The sequence below is a fragment of the Vipera ursinii genome (assembly GCF_947247035.1).
Source record: "Vipera ursinii genome assembly, chromosome: Z".
In the NCBI taxonomy this organism is placed as follows: domain Eukaryota; kingdom Metazoa; phylum Chordata; class Lepidosauria; order Squamata; family Viperidae; genus Vipera; species Vipera ursinii.
In genome coordinates this window covers 109,794,517-109,817,482 of record NC_139517.1, presented here as the reverse complement: position 1 = coordinate 109,817,482, position 22,966 = coordinate 109,794,517, and the positions used below count along the sequence as shown (strand labels likewise).

The following is a 22,966-nucleotide window of genomic DNA, read 5'->3' as shown; positions in this document are numbered from 1 at the left end:
ATGGCATCTGGCCCTCTCAATTCCTGGCAAATAGATGGGGAAGAAATGGAGGTAGTGACAGATTTTATTTTCCTGGGCTCCAAGATCACTGCAGATGGGGACTGTAGCCAAGAAATTAAAAGACGCTTGCTCCTGGGGAGGAAAGCCATGGCAAATCTAGACAGCACACTAAAAAGCAGAAACATCACCCTGTCAACAAAAGTGCGTATAGTCAAGGCTATGGTCTTCCCAGTTGCAATGTATGGCAGTGAAAGTTGGACCATAAGAAAGGCTGAGCGCCAAAGAATTGAGGCCTTTGAACTGTGGTGCTGGAGAAGACTCCTGCGAGTCCCTTGGACTGCAAGGCGATCAAACCGGTCAGTCCTAGAGGAGATCAATCCTGACTGCTCGTTAGAAGGCCAGATCCTGAAGCTAAAACTCAAGTACTTTGGCCACCTAATGAGAAGGAAGGACTCCCTGGAGAAGAGCCTAATGCTGGGGAAGATCGAGGGCAATAGAAGAAGGGGACGACAGAGAATGAGGTGGCTGGATGGAGTCACTGAAGCAGTAGGCGTGAGCTTAAATGGACTCCAGAAGATGGTAGAGGACAGGAAGGCCTGGAGGAATGTTGTCCATAGGGTCACGATGGGTCGGACACGACTTCGCAGCTAACAACAACAACAAATAACTCCAATCTCTTAATTTATGAAACGAACACATTGGTATCAGATATTCCTTATCTAAAATGCTATTTCATGACCAGGTTTCTTATTAAACTGATTTCAAACAATCCACTATACAAAGAAAATGTACATAGAGCATTCTACAACTCAAAAGTTAAAAAACCTGACCTGGTTTTAGCAATGAATCAGATGCACATACAGTCATGGCCGAAATTGTTGGCACCCCAGAAATTTTTCCAGAAAATCAAGTATTTCTCACAGAAAAGTATTGCAGGAACACATGTTTTGCTATACACAGGTTTATTCCCTTTGTGTGTATTGGAACACAAAAAAGGGAGGAAAAAAAGCAAATTGGACATAATGTCAAACAAAACTCCAAAAACAGGCTGGACAAAATTATTGGCACCCTTAACTTAATATTTAGTTGCACACCCTTTGGAAAAAATAACTGAAATCAGTCACTTCCTATAACCATCAATAAGCTTCTTACACCTCTCACCCGGAATTTTGGACTACTCTTCCTTTGCAAACTGCTCCAGGTCTCTCTTATTGGAAGGGCGCCTTTTCCCAACAGCAATTTTAAGATCTCTCCACAGGTGTTCAATGGGATTCAGATCTGGACTCATTGCTGGCCACTTCAGAACTCTCCAGCACTTTCTTGCCATCCATTTCTGGGTGCTTTTTGACGTATGTTTGGGGTCATTGTCCTGCTGGAAGACCCAAGATCTCGGACGCAAACCCAGCTTTCTGACACTGGGCTCTACAGTGCGACCCAAAATCCTTTGGTAATCCTCAGATTTCATGATGCCTTGCACACATTCAAGGCACCCAGTGCCAGAGGCAGCAAAACAACCTCAAAACATAATTGAACCTCCACCATATTTCACTGTAGGTACTGTGTTCTTTTCTTTGTAGGCCTCATTTCATTTTCAGTAAACAGTAGAATGATGTGCTTTACCAAAAAGCTCTATCTTGGTCTCATCTGTCCACAAGACGTTTTCCCAGAAGGATTTTGGCTTACTCAAGTACATTTTGGCAAACTCTAATCTTCCTTTTTAATGTCTCTGTGTCAGCAGTGGGGTCCTCCTGGGTCTCCTGCCATAGCGTTTCATTTCATTTAAATGTCGACTGATAGTTTGCGCTGACACTGATGCTCCCTGAGCCTGCAGGACAGCTTGCATTCCTTTGGAACTTGTTTGGGGCTGCTTATCCACCATCCGGACTATCCTGCGTTGCAACCTTTCATCAATCTTTCTCTTCCATCCACGACCAGGGAGATTCGCTACAGTGCCATGGGTTGCAAACTTCTTGATAATGTTGCACACTGTGGACAAAGGCAAATCTAGATCTCTGGAGATGGACTTGTAACCTTGAGATTGTTGATATTTGTCCACAATTTTGGTTCTCAAAATCCTCAGTTCTCTTCTCCTCTTTCTGTTGTCCATGCTTCGTGTGGCACACACAGACACACAATGCAAAGACTAAGTGAACTTCTCTCCTTTTTATCTGCTTTCAGGTGTGATTTTTATATTGCCCACACCTTTTACTTGCCCCAAGTGAGTTTAAAGGAGCATCACATGCTTGAAACAATCTTATTTATCCACAATTTTGAAAGGGTGCCAATAATTTTGTCCAGCCCATGTTTTGGAGTTTTGTTTGACATTATGTCCAATTTGCTTTTTTTCCTCCCTTTTTTGTTGTGTTCCAATACACACAAAGGGAATAAACCTGTGTATAGCAAAACATGTGTTCCTGCAATACTTTTCTGTGAGAAATACTTGATTTTCTGGAAAAATTTCTGGGGTGCCAACAATTTTGGCCATGACTGTATAAGAAATACGAGGTTCCTACCCCAATATCAGCGAAGGAATAGGGTGTTTATAAACAGAGCAAATATATAGGTAATATTTCTACACTTCCTGATCCTCATTTGCAAATGCTGCTCTCTGCACTATTTTAAAGTCATATGCTCTCAGTCATTCTCTGAATGAAAAAATCATTTAACAAAATGATCCCAACACCTTCCCAATGATGAAAAGTGTAAGAATCTTTTTAGGAAGAATTAAGCGAATAGAATAATAACAGAATAACAAACTTGAAGGTCTTCTAGTCCAATCTTTTGCTCGAACAGGAAACTCTATACCATTTCAGACAAATGGCTGTCCAATCTCTTCTTAAAAACATCCAGTGTTGGAACACCCAGCACTTCTGTAAGCAAGTCTGTAAGCAAGTCTGACTGATCTAACTGTCAGGAAAATTTCCTTAGTTCTAGGTTGATTTCTCCTTGTTTTATTTCCATCCACTGTTTCTTGACTCCCTCTTCTTTGTGGTAGCCCCTTAATATTGGAACACTGCTATCATATTACCCCTAATCCTTCTTTTCATTAAACTAGACATAACCAATTCCTGCAACCATTCTTTGTATGTTTTTAGCCTCCAGTCCCCCAATCATCTTTGTTGCTCTTCTCTGTACTTTCTAGAGTCTCAACATCTTTTTTACATACTGGATGCAGAAAGGAACTAAGTCTTTAAGAGACAAAGAATAGGAAGATGTGTTTTCTGAAAGATAATCAAAAATAGGATTCAACTTTTAAGTTTCTGTTTCCTTTCACACAATTCCTCTGGAAATATTCGATTCAAAATCTGTTTCCAGATACTATAGACCACTATCTTAAGAAATACACAATATAATTAACCAGAAATTACCCTCTACAAATTTCTAACAATATATTAATCTTATTCCATTTTTAATACTGTATCTTCTTATAAAAGTAGAATTCCTCAATCAATACATTTGGATAATTTATAAAAATTATAAAACCAACCTACCTTCATTTATTTTGGATATATCCACGCTAGAATTATTAAGCTGCAAGGTGGCTTGAAGAGCAGGCAGTAACTGTCGAAGGAGATTTGGATCCTGAAGTAATGGAGGAATTGGCGATTGTGAGACAGGTGAAACAGGGACAGTAGAAGCAGATGAAGCTGGTGCAGAAGGTAGATTTAATCCAGAAGCAGATGATGTTGAAGGAGTTGTACAGGTATGGGATAGAGACTTGTCCAAAGATTCTGAAAATGAAAAAAGAAGTTGCTTTTCCCCAAAACACTGCTCTCACCTGCCATGTATCATTTGATGAGACATGACCAAAACTTTTAGTATACATAAAATATGAGATTTTTATTTTATTGAATATTTTGCTCTTTTGCCTTATGAAAATTGATAAATCTCTTGGTTTTACATGAGTGGCATGGTGGCCTAGTGGTAAAGACACTCGCCTCTCACTTGGAAAGTTGAGAGTTCAATCCTAGGTAGAGGCAGATGTTTCTCTCCTAGGGCAGAAAGAAACATCTTTCTTTCAAGGTCTGAGAGCCAAAACGTAACAGGAAAAATTGGAGGAACTGAAGGACAGAAAGGAAAGGGGGACATGACTGAAACCTTTAAATATATTAAGGGTGTGAGTAAGGTTCTAGAAGGCAGTATTTTCAATATTAAATAAAAATCAAGAACATGTGGTCACAACCTGAAACTAATAGGAGCTAAGGTTAGATAAGAGTGCTGAAAGATACTATTATAAATTTATGGTGTTAACACAACATACTTTACTTATGGGCATATCCAATATTTGAAGGATTTGCTGGTGTCCGATGTATTTCTGTGTTTAACCCAACTATCAAGTCACAGTTATTTAGTTTTACTGGATATATGAATCACTATATCACAATTTAGCTCTGGATTGTTGGAACAGATATGTAACTTGGAATCAAAGCACTACAAAAATATTTAAAAACCACTTAAACGCTATTTTTTTATGCAGGACTATGAACTTGCTTTAAAATAAATTCTCACCTGTAACTTTGAATAAGTAGAGGTTAGTGTCATTATAGGGCATTGACCCCCAACCTTTTGGGCACCAGGGACTAGTTCTGTGGAACACAGTTTTTCTGCAAACTGGTTGTGTGTGTGTGTGTGTCTGTGTGTGTGTGTGTGTGTGGTTTCATGTGCTGCCTTGATCCCCGCATGTGCACAGATGGGCTTTGCTTGCTCGCACAGCCCAGTTCCTAGTGGGCTGCAGACTAGCGCCAGGAGGTTGGGGACCCTTATTATAGGGCATTGACATCTTATTACAGAGGCACTTTATTTTATAAGACTATAATTGACTGTAACAAACTGTTGTATCAACCGATTTGTGCAATATTTGTACTATGGTAAGTTACAAGCACAGAATAAATAAATTACTACCACCATAGGCTGTTCACACTTCATCACATACAATTGTGTGATTTGGGTGGTATAGTAAGTGACTATGTAGAAGTATGCTCACTAACGGTTTGTCAAAATAAAAAAGATCCAGCAGGGCTTCACATACTCCATTACTGGGCCCTGTACACTTTTACATATTAGTAATGGCTAAGTCAAATATAAACACTTAACAAATATGCTGACAACATAAAATAGAGTGCAAGAGGAGGACTGAAATAACAATACAATAAAACTATAGAAACATAACTGAAAGTTGTCTCAATATGTTAGTGTAACAACAAAGGTAAAATCTAACAGAAATAAATATTATGCACTTAGAAAGCAAAAAACCAATGCACAGGTGGGGGCTCTCTAGTTTGAGAATATTACTTCTGAAAAGGTTTTAGTTGATTATTAATAATGGGGTTCCTTAAACAGGAAATGCAATTTTAATTTGCATCAGTAGAAATATAGTTCACAAATCTCAAAAGCTAATACAGGAAGTCCTTGCTTTATTACCACAATTGAGCCCAAACTTTCTATTGCTAAATGAGACATTTGTTAACTGAATTTTGCCCCATTTTGTGATGTTTCTTGCCAGTTTCTCTGAATCACTGCAGTTATTAAATTAGTATCATGGGTGTTAAGTGTATCTGACTTCCCCATTGACTTTGCTTGTTAGAAGATTGCAAAAGGTGACTCCAGGACACTGCAACCATCATGCATAAGAGTCAAGTTGCCAAGTATCCTAGTCTTGATCACATGCCCATAAGAGATGCTGCACCAGTTATAAGTGTGAAAAACTTTTTAAGTTGTAAGTCATTTTTTCCACTAATGCTATAACTTCAAATAGTCACTAACAAACTGTTTTAAGTCAATGAATTCTTGTAATTATGTGTTGTTTTGCATTGGTCTAAGTACCTTAAATACTACATCCAATTTTGGTCACATAACTGCCCAGCTAGTACTGAGCTTTAAAGAATAATAATAATCAGTAAGTAGTTGACTAGTACACATCTTTAACTATAAAACACCTAACATTATAAACCAATTACAGAAAAGTATAGACAAAAATGTGATATATGAATAAACATCTTTCTGCATTTAGCCACCTCATTTCCACTACATGGGACCCACTCATTTATCAAAGAAGGCATTAACTAATTTCCTGCTACAAAGATAAAATAAGATTAATGGCTTCTGAACAAGGCAAGATATAAAGCCAATCATTAACAATGGCTTCGTATCTTGATATATTCAAGAACTAGTAAATCTAAACTTTTTGTTCTCAGATCTTATCTACTGGAAAACAACCTGCTATATTTGTATGCTAATGTAAAAGTACTATTATTATTAGAAATGGCTGAAAATTCAACACATTTACAAATGTCCAAATTTAGCGCAACTTCCATAAACTAGAATCAACTAACACACTTAAAATAAATATATAAATAAATAAAATAAAGCAAAGATGATACATAAATTTCTAAGTTATGAACATAAAGGAGATAAACCAAAATATTTTTGGCTTTGAAGATAAGAATTCAAGTCAGACTATTAAATCTATATAACTTTGGAATAGAGAGGAAAAAAGCAGGGGAAAAACAAACTTGTTGATCTTTCTCCTTCCCCATTAAGGCCTGAAATCAAATTCTCCATTTCTGCCCTCCAATTTTGATCCGTTTTAACCACCTCATTTGCCAAATTTACTATACATCTTACCATGATGAGTGACCACCAGGTTGAAGGAAGCAAGCAAAGAAAAATTTTCTCTGATCAACCAGAGCACATTTCCTTTAAACTGCCAGCAGGAACAGAAGGTGGGTCTCAAGGACTCAACTGCTGCGGTAGGCCATTTGCTGCACGTGTTGTTCTCTAACCAGCTGAAGTTTTTTTTAAAAATTATTTTTCAGCAGAAGCTAAGTCCTTGGAAAGCGTTTTGCTGCTGACTGACTCCCTTTAGGACCCAGCTAGGACTCCTCCTATCAGACCAACAAGCAAAAAGCTTTCCAAGGACCCGGCTTCTGTTTCAGCTAGCACTTATAGTGAATGTTGTGCTCTAGCTGACCAGAGATTGCTTGCTTCCTTTTCCTCTATTCTTCAGTCTGACAATCATTCATTGAGGTAAGTAACTCACAGATTTTTGTCACCTTCTTTCCAGATTGATTAAAATCAAGATTGGAAGGTAGAAATAAAAAGTTTAGTTCAGTATCTAAGAGTGGGGGGGGGAGGGGAGAGATTTACTTTCTCTACAGATTTTTTTCTGTATTCTTTATTAAGAAATGTGGGTTTCTTGGAGAGGGAAAGGATTAAATAAGGAAAATTATTTTGGGAAGATCGTCCTGAAGCTGTCATTTCTATATGCAGGCAGCTGGCTTAGCTAGAAAGAATCAGGAGACATTTGCAGTCTCCAAACTTATGAAGGAGGTTCAGCCCAAAATCATGGCTTGCTTGGAAGGCTCTCTGACATTGAAATATTGCACTAGGCCCTAAGCTAGCTGGGTTGTTCTTCCCTGCTAAGCTGCTTTTGGCTTTGTAAAGCTTTTTGTTGCTTGTCCACCTCCTTTATGAGCCACCACCACCACCCCACCCATGAGGCAACCCATCCTCCTCTTAACAACTCACTTTTGTGTTAACAGGGGCATTTGGGAGAACAAGGGTTGGGAGTTGTTAAGTGAGGCTATCTCACTTCATTGCCATCCACACTTGTGACCATAATGGGGAGGCTCCAGAATATGCAGAGCATATTCTGTATTATTGAGCTATTGTGCTTTTTCACAAGCTTTCACAAATTTCCAGAAATGTTGAAATCAAAGAGAATGAAAAGACAACTGTAATATGACTAATGGGAAAAATAAAATTCATAATAGCACTCAAAATATTATCTAGAAACATAGATTTTTACTCATGTGGATTTTTCCTAGCCACCCTTCCATGAAACTCTGTTATACTTAAAAATGTGTCTTGAAAATGAAGATGTCATTTGAAACTTATCACATGATCTGTGTATCATATCACATTACATGCATATGAGCAGACTGAAGAAATGAGGAATGCCAAGAAGTCTTTTGCTCATACAGAATACCTCTAATACTGAAATTCCCAGAAATTATGGCATATGAGTTTTACTATGTACTAAAATGCACACACAAAAATACAGTTTGTAGTTAATGGAAAGCTTCAGGTTTCCTATTAAGACAGAGCAGATGATTGTTTTTAAAGATACATGTTTTAGTCCCCATATTCAACACAAAATAGATTAATACACACCTGATAAACTTTTTCTCTCTGTTTTTTGTGAAGGGATGGAAGAGGTGGGCGTAGGCAGTTTTGATAAAGAAGATGCCCCATTTGCATCAAATGATTTCTTTGGCTGATGATCTGACTGTAGAGAAAATGGACTAGGAGGAACAGAACTTGGTGTAGTAGAAGGGTGAACCACTGTTTTGATGGGATGTTGTACTGGGGTAGAACTACTGTGAGTTTCTGTCCTTGGCAGTCTGTAGTCTCTATCATTGTGTCTACTTGTCTGAGACAAAATATTCTGTGGAAGCATATTAGCGGCATCACTGGAATGCTTCTCTTCCACTTTATCGTTCACAAAATTGAAATGAGAAACAGAAAACACCAAGTTAGTTCTTTATTAACATATTGCATTTACTATTGTTTTTTCTATTCCAGCATCAACAGATTAGTATACAATAATTTTAAAAAATAGTACTTAAACATTGCTTAAACCAAAATGAAGTTCTGCAACATCCCCATTATCAAAAAATACTAAAGAAGTTTGAATATTTCAGCAGAAGGCTAGATATCTATGAATATTTTTAAGAACTTGAAATTCAATAGGTTGAGTTTTAAAAATCTACAGGTAGTCCTCAACTTACAACGATTGGGACTAGAATTTCTGTCACTAAGTCAGTGTGGTTGTAAAGGATATACAGCTAGTAGTTGGCTGAGTGCATCAACTGATGATTGCTGTCCTGCTTTCCCTGCTGTGTTAGTAAATGTGAAGAGAGTACCAACCCCTGGGCATCAAGCCTTCGTAAGGCAAGGAATTATCCCCAACTCCAGTTTTCAAAGACAGCACAATTTTAGCCACCTTGGAAGGGGGGGGGGAGGTTTATGGGGACAGCACAGTTTTAGCCACTTTGGAAAGCTGTGCTGTCTTCAGAAGCCTCCGTTTCAATATCCAAACTAATTAAAGCTGTGTTGTCTTTGCAGGCCTTTCCTCACCCTCCACTTACAAAGTGACTAAAGCTAGGCTATCTTTGCACATCTTTCTGAAAACAGTGCATTTGTAAGAACTGTTTTCCAGAAGCTAGGTCCAAAATGTAGACAGCAAAAGCAGAGGGGCCCAGGGTGCAAAAGGCAAAAGGTTGTTGTAGGGAACTGGGAAAGAAGGCAGTTGGGCAAACAAATGCTTGTTGGCACTTTCTGGGAGCGAAGGAATCCTTGCTGGCTTCTTTGCTGGGGTGCATCACGTGGGGCTGGGAAGAGATGGAAGCTGGGCAAATAATGCTTGCTGGTGCCTGCTGAGGCTTCCTGGGGTAGGGTAAGCAGTGCAGAGCCACGTGTTTCAGGGCTGTTTGCCTCCTTGAAATCCAGGGTCCAGGTCAACCAAAAGGGTAGAGATGGGGGAGGGAGAGAGACAAGGCAGAGCTGGAACACCCCTGTGGCCGAAAGTGCAGGAAAGTTGCTAAACACCTGCGCTTTGATTAAGTAACTGCAGGGCCGCTGCAAAGGCTGTAACCTCAGGACCCATTTTTTTCAGCACCATTGTAATTTCAAACAGTTGCTGACTGAATGGTCGTAAGTCAAGGACTACCCATATATAATTTGTATTGTCATTACTATCACAGCACAGTAATACAAACAAAAAAAATTATTTTCTTCTATTGATATACAATGTATAGTTTTCAGTAACCATATCAGATAACTAAATGTTCAGGGAGAAAGAAAGACATAAATTAAAGCATGACAAATTTATAAAATGTGGTCAACTGAAGAAAAAGAATTTCAAAAAGAGCATGCACAGGAATATTATTGCGTTAAAATAGACGTACTTCCACTAGCAAACCCACTAGCAGCAGTCGCTTGCATCACCTCTCTTCTGTAATCTCTATCTTTTGGAAAACTGTTGACAGACATTTTGCTTGTTTCTTTTTGTCTCTGCTCTCTAGTGTAAAACAGAAATTAATTAATTAAAATGAAACAATTTGGTAAGTTTACGATTCTACAATTTATGTCTATATTAATTATTTACCTTTCAAGCCATTCTTTTGGTTTTTCCCACTGTGAAACTTCTGTTCGGCAGTTATAGTAATATTTTTTGCCAGAAGAACTAATGTGCTCAGACCAGTCATCTGCAGAATCATAAGACTTTAAAAAAAAACAATGCAATCAACCTGATGGATTTCAGAAATATCAACTTCTCAGTTTTGAACATTAACACACATTTCATTGAAAATATTCCTTTCAGAAAAATATCAGTAAAGCACAAAGCAAGAGACGTGGTGGCACAGTAGTTAGAATGCAGTATTGCAGGCTAATTGTGTTGACTGCAGATTGCCAGGAGTTTGGCAACGGATTATGCTGACTCTATAAACCGCTTAAAGAGGGTTGTAAAGCACTGGGAAGTGGTATATAAGTCTAAATGCTATTGCTATTGCTATTTTATACTATAATTTCTAACAGGCCTCAGCTCAACCCAAGCAAGATGAAGTGGCTTTGGATATTTGGATTTTCTTCCATTTGTTGGCCTTGAATGAAGAGGCTTTTTGCCTTAGACAGACCTAGTGCATAATTTGGGAATTACAGATCCTGCTCAAAGAAAAAGGTAGCAGCTTTGACTAGGAGGGCTTTTGCATATTTGTTATGTGTCAGCTGAGCTTATTCCTGGACTGGGGGAGTGGGGCTTCTCACTGTCACTCATGCCCTCATTACCTCTTACTTAGATTACTGCAATGTACTCCACTGCTAAATGTCAGTGCTTCTGGGTGCAGTTCAAGGTGCTAGATGTCACCTTTAAAGCCGTTCCTGACTTCGGGCTGGTTACTTGAGAAACTCTTTCATAAATTATTTTACTGATACAATCCAATCAGGCAGGATGGGCATGCTCCAGATTCCATGGGCCAAAGAATGTCAGTTTACAGGACCTAAAAGCTTTTTCTGCCTTAGCGCCCAGCTTATGGAACATTCTATCTCTGAACATCAGGATGGCCCTAACACTGCTGGCCTTTCATAAGACCCTGAAGAGTTGGTTCTGTACTTAGGCCTGAGGTGCTGAAGATGTGCAGGGACTAGGTTCTTGGTTAGGCTAGCAATTTCGGTTGATGCTGCTTGACTGCTATGCATATTTTTGTAATGTTTATTTTTTTATTTTAATTTATTGAAATGGGCAACCATATAAAGTGGGTGGATGGGTGGATAATCAGATTTAGAAACCATAACTGGTTTAACAACATAATTCAACAGCTTTCAAATAGTAACAGAGAATTTAGTTTCCCTTAAGAGTACTAAACTAGTGCTAAATACAATGACATCAAAAATTCTATTATTAAACTTAGCATATGTTTTGAACTGAAATACTGAATTTATCTAGAACAGAAATTACTTAGAACATAGTATATGCAATTTTGTTTGCTTCTATTAATTGTAATTATCCAGAATTTCTTGAAAAGGGAAGCAAATTGTATGCAAAATATAATAAAACAACTTGATTGAGCAAATTCAATATAAGTACTTACTGCATCAGATGTTTTGCTTGGATTATTACTAGGATTAGAAGAATGTGAATTTGAGCTATGAAGAGCACTGTGGTTATGAGAGTTTTCTTGTGGAGAATAACTGGTCCCTAGAAAACAATGGTTTATGTTATTTCTCAATTATTTAATTTCAACATATTTTAATTTACCTTGGTGCAGAAAGGCACCATCATATCTCTTTCATACACACACACATATACACATATACTCTGTTCGGTATCAATTTGCCACTGAAAAATATAGCTATTAATATTTTCTAGAGTTTCTGAACTGAAATATAACATACAAAAAATAAAATTATTTTATATATGTAAAAATCAGTAATAAAACTGCCCAAGAAAAAAGTTCAATCAGAACAGAATTCGAAATTTCCATAAGAGTTAAACAAGCTTTCTAAAATATTACTTGAATAATATGCTAAAGTATAACAACCATGAAATTCACAATGAAAGTTTCTACCATCCATCCATCCATCCATCCAAACAATACCTCCAAACTCCCAGCCCTCAAGAGACAAAGAGGCAGTTCAGGAAGGTATCATGTTCAGTGGTATTGGTAATCAAAGAGTATCAATTAAGATTAGGAGACTATATTCCACCCATGCCAAGTCCCGAGGACAATAATCTACTTGAGTGACCAATGCCATTTCATCCTTTGTGATTTTAATTTAAATTGTGACTGGCAGAGTTCTCAATAATCTGTGTGCTCTGGCAGTCTCTGAAGTTGAATCACCATCCTTTTCTCAACAATACAAGTAGTCCTTAATTTACAACAACTGGTCACTTAATGAATGTTGGAGGTTACAACAGTTACCTCAAAAGGTACTTACAATGCAGCCCCAAAGTTACATCCGCTGCAGCACCCTTGCGATGGTTTGCATTTATGACAACCACAGTGATGCTGCAGTGCCTCCATGCCTATTCCTCCCCCTCCCCCAGGGTCTCCATAGGCAATGGGCCTACTTGGTCACCTCACTGGGTTCCACATACTCCTCCCCACCCTTGGTCACCGATTGCTCACTTATTTTTTGAAGATCTTCAGAGATCAGGTTGGAATAGGGAAGGAGGGCAGGCCACTCCATTACTGGGCCAGATGGCACACTCCCACAAGAGGCTGTCTTGTTCCGAGTGGAAAATAACGCTGGCCAAGATGTGTTTTCTTTTCCTCGCTAAATGGTAAGGAATCCAAGACTGTCTGGTGAGAAAGGGAAAACTGGCAGGATTTCTTCTCGCTGCTAGCACTTGTTTCAACTCCACCAGCACTAATGAAGTTCTTGGTTTTCCTTCTCCTGCCAGGAGTGACGGAGTGACCCGTCCTCCTTCCCTCCCTGAGCTCCTGAATTCTGGAGATCTTAAAATGATAAGTGTGTTATTTTGACAGGGTGGGGTGGGGTGAAGGCCCAAGGAGCTGTGGGGACTCCCAAGGGGCAGAAAGCAGGTAACTCAAGAGGGTGAGGGAGGCCTTGGGAGGCCCAGTTCAAGTAGGTTTGTGTCTGCACTGAAGTCCCAGTGCCTCCCACATCCAAGGCACCCCATGCTCCTCTTAACGTCCCACATGTTCGTTTATTGTGTTGGGGATAGCAGGGATGGAAGGATTATTAATGAGGTGGTTTACTTAATGACCCTCTCAATTTTCAACTGTAATGGACAGGGTCCATTATAGTCATAATTTGAAGACTACCTGTATTCCCGGGAGAGGATAGATTGGAGAAAGAAGTTATTAAAAATTTACGGATGTAGAGAAAATTTCTTCAAGAGGGAACACAATTATCTATTTTAAAACTATTCTATCCTTCAGAAAAGCAGTGACAGTTTTACTGATCTAAATACTCATACTCTGCCTGCCTTCTGAATGAGTCTGGAAGGATGTGGGTTCATGACAAAAGTTGTAGAGCTGATTCTACAGAGAATCCTGTCCATTTCCTTAGGCAAAATAACCTCAAAAGCCTTGCTTACTGCATTGGTTTCTATCCAGTTGGCAGTCTTTCCAGAATAAATATCAAATACTTTAGCCACCAAGACACCCATATAATTATACAATGGTCATCAGGATTTTTTTTAAAAGGAAGATTGGAGATAGGGAAATTACATACTATTCTTTTGCTCTACTGAGATTCCCAACCATTTATGATATATAGTGCTATAACTATATCCAGGTCTTAAATGAAGAAAAATCCTGAACTTTTAAGTTTAGATTTTTTTATAACAAACCAATTGACTTGAAAGTTTGGGTTTTTTTAACTTTAAGGCAGGTACTTCCCTAACCATGCTGCCACCCTCCATGTTTCAATTGCTTTCAACCTGCCTCCAATTCCTCCTTTTTCCCCCTCATCAAAGATCTTAAAATAGCAGTTGATATCAGTTCAAGCTCAATTCTAATGCAGTACCAACAGTTTTCTTTACATCTTTGCAGACATCAGTTTATCCAATTTCATAATAGAATTATAGAATTTTCTACACATATATACTGCCCCAATTTAGCTTTGTAACGTTCAATATTCAATTTATTGGGACAGAGTAGCATATTTACTGTTTTTATTTAGATATGCTATAAATATCAGTGACTCATTTTTAAAATTTCCTCAAAATACAAGCTGCTTTTGTTTCTGCAGCACAAAGCAAACATCTACATTCTTTTCCCAAGTATACTTATTTAGGTTGTTAGATGTATGGAAGTCTTGCGTATTCACAAAATGGCTAATATAGTACTGATTTAGGGGGGGAAATGGAGGATGAAGAAAAGGGGAGACAAATCAAATGGATAAAATTTAATCATTAAAAACTTGGCTAAGAACTGAATAAAAAGCAGAAGTAGGACAAACCCCAAAATGTCATGGGAAAATTTGGCAGCAACATTTGGCAGGAATGTAAAGAAGATGCCCCTACTAAATATTTCTGGTAAGTAAAGTATAGTCAGAGAAATAAATTCCATCCTATTAAGAAACAGAAATGAAGACGTATCTAAATAACTCAGTTGTGTTTGCCATTTTTGTAATGCACTGGTATCCATCATTGAATATGTCTGTAGCAAATGAAAGTTCCAAACAATACTTGAAGAAACAACTCGAATGATCTAGAACAGCAAGGAAAAACACTTCAACACTCAAAAAAGGATGAAAAAATATCCTTTTTACAAGATGAGATGATGTGTAAATATGACCAATAGATGAAAAAGCCAAAACCAAATAATATAAAAGATGATTTGGTCTGCTTGAAATCAGAATTTTTTTTAAAAAAAAATCAAATATCAAGGGCCCCACAGGAAGAAAAAAAAAGAATCTGAGAGCTCAGTATAATGTAGTATAATAACTAGCATTTCATGATAGGAAAAACTAACGAAAAAAAGATAACATCAAGATAGAAGGGAATTCCTAAAAAAAGAGAAAACAAAAGCACAATTTAGACCTGGGGTATTAAACTGGTGGCCCGCGGACTGGATACATCATGTACAGGACACGAACACCCATCTCCGCAAAGGCAAAAAAACACTGTGATAGATCACAATATGTCACATGACACAATCGAGTTTGACACCCATGATTTAGGCCATTCCAATGAAGAAAAAACAAAGAATGGCAGAATCTACCTGTGTGGTTTTACACAAAGAATCTTAAAACAAAATCACTGTCACACATAAACCACTAAGAATCACTAAATATATAAATGCATAGATGATACAGTAGTTTAATAAATAATTATTATTACCCAGCAAAGAGAAGCAAATACCTGGCCAGGAAGAAATGTTTAAACATTATATAAAGGTTTAAAATTAACCCACAGAAGGGAGCAGCTCATCCCAATATTAATCTTTTAAAGGCATGCTCAAAAATGTCTGCAACTATCTATTTGTTTTTGATAGTATCAGGATATTCCTCTTTATAAAACTAATTAAGTGTAAAGGAAAACCTCTCAGTGATATAAATGCAGAAATTATGACATGAAACTGATAAAATCATTCAGAGATTGGGCTCCTGCATTTGTGTACAAATTGCCTCCTGCACTTCAACCAATATAACCAATTTATATACAGTCAGCCTTTTGTTTCAGTTTCTTTCCTCTATCAATTATTATTTAGCTTTCATAGGAAGAAAGTGGTTCAAATGGGTTGGCTGTTTTATTAATTAAATTTTGCTGCCCATGTAATTGCAATATGGCCAGTATACCAATCCAAGTAAAGATGGATGGATGGTTGATTGGATGGATGGATGGACGGACGGATGGACAGACCAACTAACTCACACACACTCAAAGATGGGGAAGAAGGGAGCAGAATATAAGGGGGAGATGGGAGCTGCTATTAATTAATCCACCATCTCCAGTGTGGTACTTTCCCATAGGGGGCACAATGTGGAAGTACCACACTGGAGGTGGTTGATTAACCTTAAATCAATTGGCAAAGCCATGTCTTCAGACTCTTTTTTGAAAGTCAGAAGAGTGGGAGTCCTTCTCACCTCAGGGGGCCAAGTCCAGGGCCATGGCAGAGAAGGCTCTTCTCCTGAACCTCACCATCATTCCTTGACTGATGGGATATGCTGCATGCCTCCTCTGCCAGCACAGAATTTGTTTCATAGGGAAATGACCGTTTCTCAAGTAACCTAGACCTAGACCCATGCCATGCAGGGCTTTATAGGTAATAACCAAGACCCTGAATTGCACCTGAAGCAAACCAGCAGCCAGTGCAATTTACGGAAAGCAGTGAAACACAGGGCACTCAAGGGGTACCAAAGACTGCCCACATCACTGTACTCTGCACCAGTTGAAGTTTCCCAATGCTTTTCAAAGCTAGCCTCAGGTAGACCACGTTGTACTAATCCAACTGTGAGAAGACCAGGGTTTAAATAACTGAACACAGGGACTTCTGATCCAGGAAAAACCACAAGCAGCGCGTAACTCAAAATTGTGCAAGGCTCTCCTAGCCATGATTGCTACCTGCTCTTTGAGCAGAGCTAGTCCAGGAGAAGTTATAGACCGTGTCTGTTTGGGGTAATGCTACCCCACCCAGAGCTAAATATGTCAAAATCCCAGATCTTGAAGCTCCATGCACTCAAAGCCATTTGGTCTTGTCCCCTGTCCAGATCCCTATGGATTCCAGGCAACACAAGAGGGCAGTGATAGCATCACTTGGCTCACCAGGGGTTGAGCATACTGATGATACCTCATCCCATGGTGACAGATGTTCTCACCCAGCGGCTTCATATAGCAGTTAAAAAAGAGTGGAGAGAGTGCAGGTAGTCCTTGACTTACAACACTTCATCTAGTGAAGGTTCAATTAAAACAGCACTGAAAAGAGACCATTTTTCACTTACAACCATGGCAGCATACCCATGGTCACAAGATCAAAATTCAGATGCTTGGCAACTGACTCCTCTTTATGATGGTTACAGTGCCCCAAGATCATGTGATCACCTTTTGTGCCCTTCTGATAAGCAAAGTCAATTGAGAAGCCAGATTCACTTAACAACTATGTTACTAACTTAACATCTGCAGTGATTCACTTAACAACTGTGGCAAACAAGTTGTAAAATAGGCAGAACCTATTTGGGGGGGAATGGCATAGGAGAGAAGGACACCAGGGTGTGATCTGATCATGAAAGAAGGAATAATGTTAAATCCATCACCATACCATGCTGGGAAACAGCATGGCTGGTCTTGAGACAACCTTGAGCAGCTCAGGCAGGAAGACTGCTACAGTGTTTTCCTGAAAGTAAGATTTACCCTGAAAGTAAGCCCTACGTGACCCAGCACAGCCCCTGCCAATTCCATCTGGTACTACCATAGACATGAGGTGTGGGGGGGAAGATGCCAGTACCACTGCAACAAAGTGAAGCCGGTTGGGGGAATCTGACCCACACGCTCCGCTTACCAGCACCCTGCCGCAGCCTCTCACACCACCCCATTGGTTCTGTGGACAGTTTTGGCCGCTCACAGTATGACGCACCTACCAATTCTGCTGCCATGAGGCTTGGCAGATGCCCCACCCCTCTGACTAACATGGCACCTGCTTTCCAGCTCCGGCACATTTCTCTATGGTCGCAGAGCTGGATAGCTTGCCCCATGACCGCCCAGATGTCCTCATTTTCTTTCCTTATCTGATTTCCATCTTCATCGCATTCCTCCGTTGAGTTCCTCCACCACAGTCAAGAAACAAAAGAAGTTTGTGGGACCAAAAAAAGTCAATCAATTCCAACTTCTTGGGGGAAAAAAATCTTGCCAAGTTGGAAATGATTGAACTTTTTTTTTTAGTCTTACAAACTTCTTTAGTTTGTGGGACTGCACATAGCGATGGAGAAATGCAACAGAGGAATGCAACAGAGCTGGAAATCAGGTAAGCAAAGAAATGCTTGGGGGGGGGCGGAGCCAGCTGTCAGTGCAGGCGGCTGTGTGAATGGGCTTCTCTGTATCACAAAACCTCTCACCCAGTGTCTGTGGGGGCTCCTCGGAGCCATTGGAGGTCCTGGAGGGACAGCCGAAGTTGCAGGCGTCCCGGAGAACCTACATGAGCGGCGGCCCGTGTTGGAGATCCGGAGAAAAACCCGATGCAAGCAGACCGGGGAGAAGGAGGCCAGTAATGGCTGACATGAGGATCTGACAGAGGGACAGAACTAGCATCGACTTAGTGGAACAACAGTGGAACGGAGCTGACGAAAAGTAATTCCAAGATTTTTACATTTAAAAAGTGAAAGGGTTAGGGATGTCTTCAAGCCCTTCTAGTCAGAAGTCCATTGATGACATGCTACAAAGGGAAAGGTCAAATTCCTTTAAAGATTTACAAGCACTTCTGCAAAATATGCAAGAAGCAATGACTAAGAACCATGAAGAGATGAAGAAAGAGATAGGTCAAGTGAAAAATGATACTGGTGAGCTCAAGGAAAAAATACAAGTGATTGATGGTAAATTTGAGGGGATTCAACAACAATTAATAAAAAATGAGCAAAGATTACAGGAAATGGAAATAAGAATGGAGAAGGAGGAGAAGAAAGTAGAGGACTTAAGTGAAACACTAATCCGGGCGAACAGAGAGCTCGAAACAACAGTGATCTTCCTGGAAGCAGAGAAAGCCGCCCACTATCTGCGCTTTCAAAATGTTAAGGGAGAAAAAGGTGAAGACTTGAGGAACATGATGGTGGACTTACTGGCGAAGGCATTAGGCATAGGAAAAGATGAAATGTTGGCGGAAATTGATGAGACGTATAGGGTCCAAACTAATTATGTGAGGAAACATAATCTTCCAAAAGTACATGTGAGATTGGTTAAAAAATCGACCCGGGATGAACCACTAAATAGACCAAGAGAGGAACCACTAGAATATGGAGGACAACAAATAACAATTCTCAAACAAATACCTAAAAGAATGAGGGATTTGAGACGAGGCTACCAATTTTTGACATCGAAACTGATTAGATATAATGTGAACTTTAGATGGCTAACTCCAGAAGCATTCTAGTTACGTGGCAAGATAGAAGGTATAGATTAGACTTGATAGACAAGGCATAAGACTTTTATAAGCTCCACTTTAACAATGAAGATGAAGTAGAAGACCAAGATGGAGGGGACATAAGAGAAAGGGATGCAAGACAGATAGATGGCTATAGTAGGGAAGATACTAGGAACAGAGGATAGAGGAAATAAATCTGGAGAGACTACAGAGAAATATGAAGGCAGAGACAAAGAAACAAGAGAGATCCGCACAACAAGAATCACAAGACCCAGATATAAGTAAAATAAAGGGAGAAGAATGCAGGACTTTGTCACTGAATATTAATGGTTTAAACTCGCCAATGAAAAGACAAAAAATCTTTAATAAACTTATTTGTCAAAAATTAGATATAATTGCAATTTAGGAAGTTCACATAAAAGAACAACAAAAATACCTGTTAGATCAGCCAAAATTAAGAAATATATTTGTATCATTAGATCAACAAAAAGAGGGGGTTGGTATTATATGTGAATGAGAAACTGGTAGCTAAACAAATTTATAGATAGAGAAGGTAGAATATTGATAGTTGAGGTAGAAATAAACCATAAGAAAGTAGTGATAGTAGAAATATATGCCCTGAATGGAAACCAAGAACAGTTTTTTAAAATGTTACATAGTAAGATAAGTGATATAGATTACGATGAGATCTGTGTGCTAAGAGGCTTTAATGTTATTATTGATAATAACTTGGACTACAAGGGTAACAAGACCAAGAAAAGGAAAAGAAGAACACTACCAAGATCCTTTTTTTAAATTGGCCAAAGATCTAAAACATTCAGGACATATGGAGAGAAAGGAATCGTGAGGCTAGACAGTATACATGCTACTCTAATCGACATAGCTCATGGTCTAGGATTGACATGGTGTGGACGTCAAGGAAAATTAACTCTGAAGTTGAAGATGTGTGTATAGAGACAAGCACCTGGGCAGACCACAATCCTGTGAAATTTAGCTGGAAAGGGTACAAAAAAACATCTAGATGGACTATACAAAGATCAATATTAAAAGAAGATGACTTCAGATTAAAGATGGAGAGAGAATTGGACTTCTTTTTTAAAGAAAATAAAGCCGAAGACACCTCTGTCCAAAATCATTGGGACACAGCTAAGGCAATTATGAGAGGAGTAGCTATAGCATATATGGCGAAAAAGAATAAGGAGAAGAAACAACAACAGAAAATGTTAGAAGGGGAATACAAAAGATTAGAAACAATACTCCAACAAGAACCACAAAAAAAGAATGTAAAACAACAAATGGACTTAATTAAACGTAAACTTAACGTCTTAGAAAAAGAAAAATTAGCACAAAAGAAAAGACGTATAAAACAGAACTTCTTCGAAAATGCAAACAAACCTGGTCAATGGCTTGCACACAAATTGAAAAACAAAAGGAGAAAAATTGGATTAGTAAATTACGAGATGACAAAGGGAGAATACACGATCAAGAAGAGGAGAAAAAAATTATAGCCCAGGAATTTTATGAGAAATTATATAAGGAAGATAGCCAGGAAAATGAGGAGAAAGCAGAGGAATGTTTCAAAAAAAGCAACACTACCAAAAGTTACGGAGGAAATTAAAAATATGTTTAATGAAGAAATTAGGATGTCAGAGGTGATTACGGCCATTAATAAACAAAAAAATAATAAAGCATCGGGTCCTGACGGCCTCCCGATAGAAATCTATAAGGAACAACAAAACATTTTAGGACAACCTTTACTGGATGTGTTTAACGCGGTCCTGGATGAAGCAAAAACCCCAGTCATGGTCAGAGGCGAATATTGTCCTGATCCCAAAAGATAACACACACCATACATCAATTCAAAACTACAGACCAATATCTTTACTTAATTCTGACTATAAGATATTTACAATTATAGCTGAGCGATTAAAAAGGTTTTTAAATGATTTTATACATGTGGATCAGAACGGATTTCTAGCCAAAAGACAAACTAAGCACAACATTAGGATAATATTGGACACGCTAGAATATTATGAAATACATAGTGGACAAAAAATGGCATTATTATTCCTAGATGCCCAGAAGGCCTTTGATAACATTAAGTGGCCATGAAGCTAAAATAATAATAAATGGGGAAGCAACCAGGAAATTTCAAATACAAAAAGGAACACGACAAGGATGCCCTTTATCCCCATTACTATTTATACTGATGCTAAAGGTCCTAACGAGGATAATTAGAAATGAACCACATATAAAGGATTAGAAATTAAAAGAGAAATTTTTAAACTTGAAGTATTTGCGGACCATTTGGTCTTTATCATGGAGGATCTACAACAATTGGTACCAAAATTGTTGGAAGAACTAGATAAATATGGAGAAGCCACTGGGCTGAAAATAAATAAGGGTAAAACTAAAATGATTGTTAAAAATATGATGAATAAACAGAAAGAAAACTTGGCTAGGATTATGGATATACAAATAGTTAAAAAGATAAAATATCTAGGAATTACTATTACGGCCAGATGCACTTCAATCAAAGAAAACAATTATGACAAAAGAGTGAAACAAATAAAAGAAGACCTAGAAAGATGGGGAAATTTGAGCCTTTCATTGTTAGGGAGAATTGCTGTCGTAAAAATGAATGTACTACCTAAAATAATAATAATAATAATAATTTTATTTGTATAATCCTATTCCTGTTCCAAAATATTCCTATACAACTTGATCAAAAAAAATTTGGGAATCTGAACAAATTGACATTAAATTTTATATGGCAAGGGAAAAAATCAAGGATTAAAATGAAACATCTGCAGGATGTTAAAGAAAATGGGGGTTTTGGAGTACCAGACTGGGAAACATATTATCACGCAGCGGCATTAACCTGGATTAGAGAATGGACAATTTTAAAGAATAAGATTAACTTTAGAAGGCCATGATCTGCATTTAGGCTGGCACGCATTCCTATGGAATGAGAAACAAGGGCTATATCAACATTTTCAAAACCATCGGATTAGACAGGCGCAACTTAAAATTTGGAATAAAATTAGAAAACAAAATTACATTAAAGTACCAGTCTGGTTGTCCACCCTTGAAGCAATAGTTTACCCAAATTTGTTTAATTTGGAAAATAGCATTACATACAAAGATATTACGAATGAAGTGGGAGAATTGAAATCTAGACAGGAACTAGAATTGGAATAGTGGGCTTAACTACAAATACAAACAAGATATGGGAAAGAGAAAGAGTGGGGGATAAATATTCAAGAAACTGCATTGGATAAAATTTTATTGGGGCCAGATGAGAAACAAATAACGAAATTGTGTAATTTGCTATTGGGGTACAAAGTGTTTGAGGAACAAGTTAAAGAACCAATGCTGATATGGGCTAAAAATTTGGGACATGGCATAGATTTTGACATTTGGCAAACTCTCTGGGATAAAAATAAAAAGATAATGCTGTCCTCAGCTTATAAAGAAAATTTATATAAAATGATTTACCGGTGGCATCTCCCCCCAGCACGATTAGCCAAAATGTACAAGACAATATCCCCTAGCTGTTGGAAGTGTTCCAAAGAATTAGGTACTTATTTTCATGTTTGGTGGTCCTGTAATAAGACGCAAAAGTATTGGCAAAGGATTCGGATATGGTTAGAAGAAATATCAGGACGGAGTGTAGATTATAGACCAGAATTTTTCCTACTAGGCATAACAAAAGAGAAATATACCAAAGAAGAGTTATATATAATGATACACATCATCACAGCAACGAGAATGATATTCACCCAGAAATGGAAAAACAGTGAAATACCAGACAAGAGTGAAGTGATAAATAAAATTTGGGCGTGGGCAGAAATGGACAAGTT

The 22,966-nt window shown here is 38.3% G+C and overlaps 1 protein-coding gene across 3 annotated transcripts in view; it reads right to left on the bottom strand.

Annotated features, from left to right (window-relative positions):
• The window catches only part of WAC (WW domain containing adaptor with coiled-coil), a 54,012-nt gene that overhangs the window by 14,961 nt on the left and 16,085 nt on the right, over window positions 1-22,966 (bottom strand). For all 3 annotated transcript variants that reach the window (XM_083379422.1, XM_083379421.1, XM_083379423.1), the window contains exons 4-8: window positions 11,652-11,758; window positions 10,169-10,284; window positions 9,969-10,081; window positions 8,173-8,490; window positions 3,492-3,731 (exon numbers count right to left, since the gene is read on the bottom strand). In XM_083379422.1, coding sequence (XP_083235548.1) covers window positions 3,492-3,731; window positions 8,173-8,490; window positions 9,969-10,081; window positions 10,169-10,284; window positions 11,652-11,758 — 894 coding nt within the window. The remainder of the gene's footprint in view (window positions 1-3,491; window positions 3,732-8,172; window positions 8,491-9,968; window positions 10,082-10,168; window positions 10,285-11,651; window positions 11,759-22,966) is intronic.